This window comes from Chiloscyllium plagiosum, chromosome 24 (assembly GCF_004010195.1).
Source record: "Chiloscyllium plagiosum isolate BGI_BamShark_2017 chromosome 24, ASM401019v2, whole genome shotgun sequence".
NCBI classification, from domain to species: Eukaryota; Metazoa; Chordata; class Chondrichthyes; order Orectolobiformes; family Hemiscylliidae; genus Chiloscyllium; species Chiloscyllium plagiosum.
In genome coordinates, this window is record NC_057733.1 from 1,254,330 (window position 1) to 1,267,001 (window position 12,672).

The following is a 12,672-nucleotide window of genomic DNA, read 5'->3' on the forward strand; positions in this document are numbered from 1 at the left end:
TCGATTTCGCTGCTCCTTGGATGCTGCCTGAACTGCTGCGCCTTCTAAGAATCTGATCTGAATGTGGCCTCTAATTAGGGATAGTCAACATGGCTTTGTGCTTAGAAAATCATGTCTCACAAACTTGATTGAGGTTTTTGAAGAAGTAACAAAGAGATTTGTTGAAGGCAAATCGATATGGACTTCAATAAGGTGTTCAACAAGGTTCCTCCTGGTTAGTCAGGCTAGATCACACGGAATACAGGGAGAACTAGCCATTTGGGCACAGAACTGGCTGAAAGGTAGAAGACAGAGGTTGGTGGTGGAGGGTTGCCTTTCACACTACAGGCCTGTGACCAGTATTTATCTAAATGATTTGGATGTGAACATAAGAGGAATGCTTAATAAATTTGCAGATGACATCAAAATTGCAGTTGTGGTGGACAGCGAAGAAGGTTACCTCAGAATACAAAGGGATCTTGATCAGGTGGGCTATTGGGCCGAGGAGTGGCAGATTGTGTTTAATTTAGATAAATGTGAGGTGCTATATTTTGGAAAGGTAAATCTGGAGCAGAACTTATATACTTAACAGTAAGGTTCTGGTGAAAAGAAAGAGTCCTTGGAGTGCAGGTTCATAATTCTTTGAAAATGGAATTGCAGGTAATCAGGATAGTGAAGAAGGAGTTTAGTATGCTTGTCTTTATTGGTCAGTGCAGTGAGTAGAGGAGTTGGGAGGTGATGTTGTGGCTGTGCAGGACATTGGTTGGACCACTTTTGGAATACTGCATGCAATTCTGGTCTCCCTGCTATAGGAAGGATGCTGTGAGACTTGAAAGGGTTCAGAAAAGATTTACAAGAATGTTGCCAGGGTTGGAGGGTTTATGGAGGAGGAGAAAGTGAGAACTGCAGATGCTGGAGATCAGAGTCAAGAATATGTTGCTGGAAAAGCACAGCAGGTCAGGCAGTATCCGAGGAGCAGGAGAATCGATGTTTCATGCCCGAAATGTCGATTCTCCTCCTCCTCAGATGCTACCTGGCCTGCTGTGCTTTTCCAGCAACATACTCTCGACTTGGAAGGTTTATGTTATTGGGAAAGGCTGCCGTTGGTGAATGGAAGGAAATCAGAGTGGAGATGCACAATAGGCCAGAATTGCAGGAATACAGAAATCTCAGACGAATCATAAAGATAGAAAGGAGGGATTTGAAAATAGCATTTCATGTATAAACCACTCAACCACCTGTGGAATTCATTACCACAGGCAGTAGTTGATGCCAAAACATTGAATGTATTAAATGAGACGACTAGGTATAGCACTTGGGGTGAATGGGGTCAGAGATTTATGGGGAGAAAGCAGGATTAGGCTGTTGAGTTGGGTATGGGCCAAGAGACAAGTTTGGGTTGGGATACCTGGTCAGCATGGACGAGTTGGACCGAAGGGTCTGTTTCTGTGCTGTACATCTCTATCACTCTATGATCAGCCATGATCGTGATGCATGAAGGAGCAGGCTCAAAGGCCTTCCTGCTCCTGTCTTCTATTTTTCTATGTTTCTAAACTGCTTGATTCGGTTTTATCTGCTTACCAGGTATCTGCTTCTCTATTTACAAAACTTCCAAATCCTTGAATTAGATTTCAAAATGGAACTGATTCCTGTTTATCTGTTGTCTTGATATATGATCCATAAAAGAAAACTTCAGTTAGATTTCAGACCAGCGAGTTCACTCATGCCTTTCAGGAAGGGGCCTGTCAACCTTTGAGTCAACCACACAAAGCCAGACTGACAATGTCCTCAGGGCAATAAAAAAATGGCAGCAAAGACTGTCCAGATTCTGAGGATAAATTTATAAAATACATAATTAGACTCCAATTCCATTCACACATGTGTGAGTATGTTTTACACACACATGGTAAAAGGATCCATTTAGACTTAGATGCTGCCAGACCTGCAGCTTGTTTGCAGCACTTTCTGTTTTTATTTTAGATCTCCAACATTCACAGTGCATTGCTTTTATTTGAGGATGTAGATATCACTGTTCGAGTGAGTGGAAGAGGTCATGGGACGCACACTTCCATTACACTGATTCATAACTCTATGCCTCAGTACATCCTGAATGTATTTTCACTAGGTTCTGTGTTAATCGAGAGTGGAGTGTTGACTAATTGAAATAATGAGGGTCTGTATCTATTTCCAGATCTGGGACACAGCTGGACAGGAGAGGTTTCGCAGTGTCACTCATGCTTACTACAGAGACGCTCAAGGTAGGACTGCATTGTGGTGAATTATCAGATTGCTGAGATCACATCTCACACGTTGCTGGCATTGAACCAGGCCCTAGTGTTGCTGTTAAGTTCACATGGTAAACCATTGAGAAGCTGGAAGTGTGAACTGAGGAGAGGGAGAAAGCAGTCATACAATATAGTGACAAAAGATGGTGCAGTCAGTCTATTAACACGAGACCCTGTCATGTTTTCTTGCATTAATCTGGAAGCAGAAAGTATATCCACTGGATCCTCTTGGGGGAATGCAAAAATGTGGAGTTGAGGCCACATTCAGATCAGATTCTTAGAAGGCACATGGCTTAAACTAATTGCTTGGACTTATTTACTGGAAATCTCATGTCTAGTTTTATGATTGTCAGGAGTTAATTTGTTTTGGATATGGAGCCAGTTGAGATAACAACCTATTGCAAGGGAGAAGCTCCCAAGCCCAACCTCTGTCTTTCTCAAATAATTGTTTTGAGGATCTAGTTTGATAACTGAAACACTAAATCTACTATTCACCTGTAAAACCTCTACAAAGGTTTCTTCTCAATGATTCTGGAGTGAACTTGATCTGCAAAGATCACAGTGAGAAAAGCCTGTATTCATGAGTACCAGAAGCATTTGGAATATTCCATATCGAATGCGATTCCTTTTGGAAATAGATCAGTTTTGATTTTCAAAATTAATCTCCGCAGAGAAAGTTCTAGTTTCTCTTTAATTGGTTTGTGTGCATGGTAGTATTGAGCAAGATAGATACTTGCACTTCCATATTTCAAACTCTGTTAATTATCCTTCCATCTTTGTCAAATAAATCTTATAATAAATGAATAATATGGTTCCTTAATGAAGAAATCTGGCAGATGGATCTTTTTAATTCTAAACCTAACATGGATAAGTATATGATTGTTTTATGCAGTTCCCAATATGAGCAATCAAGAAATAGGACATATAGTTAATAAGTTTGCAGATGACACCAACATTGGAGGTGTAGTGGATAGCGAAGAAGATTATCTCAGAGTACAATGGGACCTTGATCAGATGGGCCAATGGGCCGAGGAGTGGCAGATGGAGTTTAATTTAGATAAATGTGAAGTGCTGCATTTTGGAAAGGCAAATCAGGGCAGGACTTATATACTTAATGGTAAGGACCTGGGGAGTGTTGTTGAACTAAGAAACCTTGTGGTGCAGGTTCATAGTTCCTTGAAAGTGGAGTCTCAGGTAGGTAGGATAGTGAAGAAGGCATTTGGTATGTTTGCGTTTAATGGTCAGTGCATTACATGTAGGAGTTGGGAGGTCATGTTGCAGCTGTACAGTACATTGGTTTGGCCACTTTTAAAATACTGCATGCAATTCTTTTCTCCCTATGATAGGAAGGGTGTTGTGAAACTTGAAAGGGTTCAGAAAAGATTTACAAAGATATAGCCAAGGTTGGACGGTTTGTGTTATTGGGAAAGACTGAATAATCTGGGCTATTTTCCCAGGCGCATCCAAGGGGGGTAGTGAAGGTAGCGGGAAGCAGGGATGTGATAGGTCCAGGGTGCTAGTAACATTTCTGTATTCTACATTTTTTCTATCAGACTGGAAGGTAAACAGTATGGCTTTAATCTAGAGTCTGCACTTTGCTCGAGCATGTTTGAGAGAGTATGAGTTCCCAAAATGGAGGCAGATTCGGAATCTGTTTGCTACTGAGATCTGACTCATGATTACTAAGATCCTAGATTAGAGTGGTGCTGGAAAAGCACAGCAGTTCAGGCAGCATCCAAGGAGCAGGACCTAATCGAGAATCTGGTTTCCAGCATCTGGAGTCATTGTTTTTACCTCACGTCTCACTAAGACCTGAGTGGGAGTGGGCCGTGCCGTGTGTGACACTGGTTCGTGGCATTGTTAGTGTGAGAAAGGAATGTGATCTTTTTTCTTTTTCCTTTATTCATTCATGGGATGGAGCATTGTTGACTAGCCCAGCATTTATTGCCCATTGCTCTTAATTGCCCAGAGGGCAGTTAAGAGTCAACCACATTTCTGTCGGTCTGTAGTCACAAGAAGATCAGACCAGATAAGGATGGCAGTTTCCTTTCCTAAAGGATAGTAGTGAACCAGATGGTTTTGCTGACAATTGATTATGATTATTAGATTCTTAATTCCAGATTTTTTTACTTAATTCAAATTCCACCATTAGCTGTGGCAGATTTCAAACCCAGATCCCCAGAACATTATCTGGGTCCCTGGGTTAACATTCCAGCGATAATACACAAGGCCATTCCCCTCCCGATGGTATATAGCAGGGAAGCAATGGCCTAGTGGTTTTACATCCATTACTAAATCATTACTCTAGAAACCCAGGTTAGGTTCTGAGGTTCCTAAGGGTTACAATTCCATGTAGACAGATGATGGAATTTGAATCCAATCAAACAGTCAGGCATCAAAAGACCAATGAGGACCATGGGACAATTGTCAATTGTTGGAAGAACCCATCATGTTCACAAATGTCACTTAGGGAAGGCAACTGCCGCCTGGTCTGGCCTATTTATGACTCTAGATTGACAGTGATGTGATTGACTCTGAACTGCTCCTGTGGGAAATTAGTAATGGGCAGTTAATGCTGGAGGCCCACATACCATGAATGAGTATCCTTGCCAATGGTAGCAGTAGGAGGATAGATGATTGGGAAGGAATGGTTTAAAATGGTTAAAGTAAGCTGAGTTATTGTCAACAGGGTTGAAAAGGGAGATCCGGACATGTGCTAAGACCATAGGAAGTGGTCTTTGTGCAGAGAGGACCACAGGGCAACAGTAAACATCCAAAGGCTGAAGTCAAGATAAAGGACAATGTACAGCTGACAGCTTGCAAAGCAAGTTAACTGCCTTGTGCTCAACTAGAGATGGAATTTTGGAGCTGGCTAGATTAAATCAAAGCTACTCTAATATTGACTTCTCCCCAGTATCAAACATACTCTGATAACAGATATCGCCCTGTATCAAACATTCTGATATCAACTAGGTGAAAGTGAGGACTGCAGATGCTGGAGATTAGAGTCAAGAGTGTGGTGCTGGAAAAGCTCAGAAGGTCAGGCAGCATCCAAGGAGCAGAAAAATCAACGTTTCGGGCAATAGCCCTTCATCAGGAATGAGGCTGGGAGCCTCGGGTAGAGAGATAAATGGGAAGGGGTAGGGCTGGGGAGAAAGTAGCTGAGAGTGCAATAGGTGGATGGAGGTGGGGGTAAAGTTCGGACGCAGGTCCTGGGCCTCCTCCATCGCAACTCCCTTACCACCTGATGCCTGGAGGAAGAACGCCTCATCTTCCACCTCAGGACCTCCTGGTCCTCGGATGCTGCCTGACCTGCTGTGCTTTTCCAGCACCACACTCTAGACTCTGAGATTTACATATCACCCAGTAACACACCCACTCATTTCGGATATAATCTGATATCAAACACACTCTGATGTCAGATATTGCCTGGTATCAAAAACATGCTCTGATAGAACATAGAACATAGAACATAGAACAATACAGCACAGAACAGGCCCTTCGGCCCACGATGTTGTGCCGAACATTTGTCCTAGCTTAAGCACCCATCCATGTACCTATCCAATTGCTGCTTAAAGGTCACCAAAGATTCTGACTCTACCACTCCCACAGGCAGTGCATTCCATTCCCCCACCACTCTCTGGGTAAAGAACCCACCCCTGACATCTCCCCTATACCTTCCACCCTTCACCTGATATTGGACATTGCCCGATATCTCACATACTCTGATATTGGATATCACCCAGTATCGCACATACTTTGATATGGGATATCACCCACTATCAAGCACATTCTGATATCAGATATTGCCTGGTATCAAACACACTCTGATATCGGATACTGCCTGATATCTCACACACTCTGATATCAGATATCAGAACATATGTGATACTGAGCAATATCTCACATCAACCAGTCTCTCTCACACTCTGAGATCGGATATCGACCAGTATCTCACACACTCTGATATTGGATTTTGCCCAGTCTCAAATACACTCTGATATCAAATATCACCCAGTCTCGAATGTACTCTGATCTTGCTTATCATCCAGTAACACACTCTGACATTGGATATCTCCCAGTATCTCACACACTCTGATATCAGATATTGCCTAGCGTCACACATACTCTGATATCAGCATATCGCGAGGCATCAAACATGCTCTGTTATTAGATATCACCCGGTAACACACACACTCTCTGATATTTAATATTGCCCAAAATCACAGACACTCTGATATTAGATATTGCCCAGTAACACACGGACTCTAATATCAGATACTGCCCGGTGTCAAACACACTCTTACATCGGATATCGCCTCGGTAACAAACACATGCAGATGTCGGATATCGCCTCGTAGCAAACACATGCTGATGTCGGATATCGCCCCGTAGCAAACACATGCTGATGTCGGATATCGCCTCGGTAACAAACACATGCTGATGTCGGATATCGCCCCGTAGCAAACACATGCTGATGTCGGATATCGCCTCGGTAACAAACACACACTCTGATATCAGATCTCGGCAGATATGAAACACACTCAATATCAAACAGACTCTGATATCAGAAATCGCCCGGTATTACATACATTTTGAATTTGAATATTGCCTGGTATCTCACACTCTGATATCAGATATAGCCCAGTATCTCACACACTGTGATGTCAGCTATCTCCCAGTATCAGACACACTCTGATATCAAATATCGCATAGTATCAAACTCACCCTGATGTCTGATATCACTAGATGTCACTAACACTCTGATATCAAGTTAAAAATCACACAACACCAGGTTATAGTCCAACAGGTTTAATTGGAAGCACACTAGCTTTCAGAGTGACGCTCCTTCATCAGGTGATTCATCACCTAATGAAGGAGCGTCGCTCCGAAAGCTAGTGTGCTTCCAATTAAACCTGTTGGACTATAACCTGGTGTTGTGTGATTTTTAACTTTGTACACCCCAGTCCAACACCGGCATCTCCGAATCATGACTCTGATATCAGACATCACCCTGGTAACAAATACACTAATATTGGATATCGCCCATTACCAAAATACTCTGATATCGGATATAACCCAGTATCTCACACACTATGATCTCAGATACCTCTCAGTATCAGACAAACTCTGATATTGGATATCGCACAGTATCAAATGCACTCTGATGTTGGATATTGCCAGGTGTCACAAACACTCTGAAATTGGATATCATTTGGTATCAAACACATTCTGATATTGGATATATCCCAGTGTCACACATATTTTGATGTGGGATATCACCCAGCATCACTCACATTCTGATATCAGATATCGCCTGGTATCACATTCATTCTGATATGGGATATTGCCCGGTATCTCTCCCACTCTGATATTGGATATCAACCAGTAACTCATACATTTTGATATCTGATATTGCCTGATACATTGATATCAGATGTTGCTCAATATTGAACAAACTCTGACATTGGATATCCCCAGTAACTCACACATTTTCATATTGTATTTTGCCCAGTGTCACACACATTCTGACATGGGATAATGCGGTAAGAAATGCACTCTGATATCAGATATTGCCCCGGTAGCAAAGACACTGATATTGTATAGCATCCGGTATCCAAACACATCCAAACATGGATATTGCCCAGTATCGAACACACTCTGGTAACGCACACACTCTGATATTGGATATCTCTTAGTACCAATCACACTCTGATACCTAATATCACCCGGTATCAAACATACTCTGATGTCGGATATACCCAGAAATGCACAAACTCTGATATTGCATTTTGATGGTATCACATCTACTCTGATAGAGACATAGAGTCGTGGAGATGTACAGCATGGAAACAGACTCTTTGGTCCAACCCGTCCATGCCGACCAGATATCCCAACCCAATCTAGACCCACCTGCCAGCACCCGGCCCATATACCTCCAAACCCTTCCTATTCATATACTCATCCAAATGCCTCTGAAATGTTGCAATTGTACCAGCCTCCACCACATCCTCTGGCAGCTCATTCCATACACATACCACCCTCTTGCGTGAAAATGTTGCCCCCACCCCCCAAGAAAAAGACTTTGTCTATTTATCCTCTCCATGCCCCGCATAATTTTGTAAACCTCTCCAAGGTCACCCCTCAGCCTCAGATGCTCCAGGGAAAACAGCCCCAGCCTGTTCAGTCTCTCCCTATAGCTCAAACCCTCCAACCCTGGCAACATCCTTGTAAATCTTTTCTGAACCCTTTCAAGTTTCACAACATCTTTGCGATAGGAAGGAGACCAGAACTGCACGCAATATTCCAACAGTGGCCTAACAAATGTCCTGTACAGCCGCCACATGACCTCCCAACTCCGGTACTCAATCCTCTGACCAATAAAGGAAAGCATACCAAACGCCTCCTTCACTATCCTATCTACCTGTGACTCCACTTTCAAGGAGCTGTGAATCTGAACTCCAAGGTCTCTTTGTTCAGCAACACTGTCTAGAACCTTATCATTAAGTGTATAAGTCCTGCTAAGATTTGCTTTCCCAAAATGCAGCACCTCGCATTTATCTGAATTAAACTCCATCTGCCACTTCTCAGCCCATTGACCCATCTGATCAAGATCTGTTGTAATCTGAGGTGACCTTCTTCGCTATCCACTACACCTCCAATTTTGATGTCATCTGCAAACGTGCTAACTATACCGTTTATGCTTGCATCCAAATCATTTATATAAATGGAAGGTTTGTGAAGGTTGTATAAATGACGAAAAGTAGAGGACCCAGCACCGATCCTTGTGGCACTCCACTCGTCACAGGCCTCCATTCTGAAAAACAACCCTCCACCACCACCCTCTGTCTTCTACCTTTGAGCCTGTTCTGTATCCAAATGGCTAGTTTCCCTGTATTCCGTGAGATCTAACCTTGCTAACCAGCCTCCCATGGGGAACCTTGTCGAACGCCTTACTGAAGTCCATATAGATCACATCTACCGCTCTGCCCTCATCAATTCTCTTTGTTACTTCTTCAAAAAACTCCATCAAGTTTGTGAGACATGATTTCCCATGCAGGGGGGGTAGATATAGGACTGATGTTAGGGGTAGGTTCTTCACTCAGCGAGTCGTTAGTTCATGGAATGCCCTGCCAGTAACAGTGGTGGACTCTCCCTCTTTATGGGCATTTAAGAGGGCATTGGATAGGTATATGGAGGATAGTGGGTTAGTGTAGTTTAGGTGGGCTTGGATCGGCGCAACATCGAGGGCCCAAGCCTGTACTGCGCTGTATTCTTCTATAATGGGTACCCAATGAACACAGTCCGCCGATTTCTCAGCAACAAACCCAAACAAGCAGACAAAACATGTCCCGAAACACTAGCCACTCTCCCCTACATCAAAGACTTAACACAGTACGTAATGAACTTGAAAGACTCTATACAGACAAGCAAAACTAATGTCATTTACAAAATATCTTGCAAGAACTCTAACAAACACTACATTGGACAAACAGGCAGGAAACTATCCACTAGGATAGATGAACATGAACTAGCCTCAAAACAACATGACCCACTCTCACTAGTATCCTTACATACAGATACGGAAGGAAACCACTTTTAATGGGACAACACATCCATCCTAGGAAAAAAGCTATCTCATGTCCCCTTTTTGCCCTCCTGATTTCCCTCTTAAGTATACTCCTACTTCCTTTATACTCTTCTAAGGATTCACTCGATCTATCCTGTCTATACCTGGCATTATGCTTCCTTCTTTTTCTTTACCAAACCCTCAATTTCTTCAGTCATCCAGCATTCCCTATACCTACCAGCCTTTCCTTTCACCCTAACAGGAATATACTTTCTCTGGATTCTTGTTATCTCATTTCTGAAGGCTTCCCATTTTCCAACTGTCCCTTTACCTGCGAACATCTGTCCCCAATCAGGAAGGTCTTTTGCCCGAAACATCGATTTCGAAGCTCCTTGGATGCTGCCTGAACTGCTGTGCTCTTCCAGCACCACTAATCCAGAATCTGGTTTCCAGCATCTGCAGTCATTGTTTTTACCTTTTTGAAAGTTCTTGCCTAATACCATCAAAATTAGCCTTTCTCCAACTTAGAACTTCAACTTTTAGATCTGGTCTATCCTTTTCCATCACTATTTTAAATCTAATAGAATTATGATCGCTGGCCCCAAAGTGCTCCCCCACTGACACCTCAGTCACCTGCTCTACCTTATTTCCCAAGAGTAGGTCAAGTTTTGCACCTTCTCTCGTAGGTGCATCCACATACTGAATCAGAAAATTTTCTTGTACAACTTAACAGATTCCTCTCCATCTAAACCTTTAACACTATGGCAGTCCCAGTCGATGTTTGGAAAGTTAAAATCCCCTACTATAACCACCTTATTATTCTTACAGATAGCTGAGATCTCCTTACAAGTTTGTTTCTTAATTTCCCTCTGTCTATTAGGCAGTCTATAATACAATCCCAATAAGGTGATTATCCCTTTCTTATTTCTAAGTTACACCCAAATAACTTCCCTGGATGTTTTTCCAGGAATATCCTCCCTCAGTACAGCTGTAATGCTATCCCTTATTAAAAACAGGACTCCCCCTCCTTTCTTGCCTCCCATTCTATCAGTCCTGTATCATTTGTATCCTGGAACATTAAGCTGCCAGTCCTGTCCATCCCTGAGCCATGTTTCTGTAATGGCTATAATATCCCAGTCCCATGTTCCTAACCATGCCCTGAGATCATCTGCCTTCCCTGTTAGGCCACTTGCATTGAAATAAATGCAGTTTAATTTATTAGTCCTACCTTGTCCCTGCCTGCCCTGACTGTTTGACTCGCTTCTGTTCTCAACTGTACCAGTCTCAGATTGATCTCTTTCTACCTTCCTGGGTCCCACCTCCCACTTTACTAGTTTAAATCCTCCCGAGCAACTCTAGCAAATCTCCCTGCCAGTATATTAGTCCCCTTCCAATTTAGGTGTAATCCATCCTTCTACCCCAAAAGAGATTCCAATGACCAAAAAATGTGAATCCTTCTCCCATATGCCAGCTCCTCAGCCATGCATTTATCTGCTCTATTCTCCTATTCCTGCACTCACTAGCTCATAGCACCGGGAGTAATCCAGATATTAGTACTCTCAGGGACCTCCTTTTTAAATTCCTGCCTAACTCGCTGTAATCTTCCTTCAGAATCTCAACCTTTTCCCTTCCTATGTCGTTGGTTCCAATGTGGACAATGACCTCTTGCTGGCCCCTCTCCCCAGTGAGAACATTCGGCACCCTCTCTGAGACATCCTTGATCCTGGCACCAGGGAAACAACACACCATTCTGATTTTTCTCTGCTGGCCATAGAAACGTCTGTCTGTACCTCGGACTAGAGAATCCCCGAACACAATTGATCGATTGGAACGCAATGTATCCGTCATTGCATTAGAGCAGTCTCAATACCAGAAACTTGGTTGCTCATGCTACATTCCCCTGAGAATCCATCACCCCCTACATTTTCCAAAACAGCATACCTGTTTGAAATGGGAATAGCCACAGAAGACTCCTGCACTACCTGCCTACTCTCTTACCTTTCCTAGAGTTAATCCATCTATGTGGCTGTATCTGAGACGTCCCCCCTTCCTCTAACTGCCATCCATCACATATCATTACTGTTGCAAATTCCTCATTGCCTCTAACTGTCTCTCTAACCAATCCATTCGATCTGATAGGATTCGCAACCAACCGCATTTATTGCAGATATAATCCGCAGTAACCCATAAACTCTCCTTAAACTCCCACATCTGACAAGAAGCGTATATCACTCTACTAAAGGCCATTTTTGCTCCTTCACAATCTACAGACCTAGAAAATAACACCGTCTTATTCGTCTACAAAACACTGCCCCAGGTTAAATTAATAGTTATGGCTTATATTTTAAGTTTAATCAAGATACATATCTCAAAAAACATATAATCAAGAAAGAACCCACTCTACTCACTACTGCAGACTTTCTCTAGGCCACACTTAAAACAATTCACTTGTTGTTTCTGTGTTGTGAGTTCGCCCAAACAGTTCACTGTCAACGGGGGTGGTACCAGGGGACTGGAGAGTGGCGAATGTTGTGCCCCTGTTCAAAAAAGGGAATAGGGATAACCCCGGGAATTACAGGCCAGTTAGTCTTACTTCGGTGGTAGGCAAAGTAATGGAAAGGGTACTGAGGGATAGGATTTATGAGTATCTGGAAAGACACTGCTTGATTAGGGACAGCCAGCACGGATTTGTGAAGGGTAGGTCTTGCCTTACAAGAATTATTGAATTCTTTGAAGAGGTGACCAAGCATGTGGATGAGGGTAGAGCAGTGGATGTGGTATACATGGATTTTAGTAAGGCATTTCATAAGGTTCCCCATGGTAGGCTTATACGGAAAG

General features: G+C 42.9%; 1 protein-coding gene across 2 annotated transcripts in view; it reads left to right on the plus strand.

The window, feature by feature from the left end:
- The window catches only part of LOC122561945 (ras-related protein Rab-37-like), a 124,649-nt gene that overhangs the window by 83,602 nt on the left and 28,375 nt on the right, over positions 1-12,672 (plus strand). For both annotated transcript variants that reach the window (XM_043714274.1, XM_043714275.1), the window contains one exon: positions 2,171-2,237. In XM_043714274.1, the coding sequence (XP_043570209.1) occupies positions 2,171-2,237 (67 nt within the window). The remainder of the gene's footprint in view (positions 1-2,170; positions 2,238-12,672) is intronic.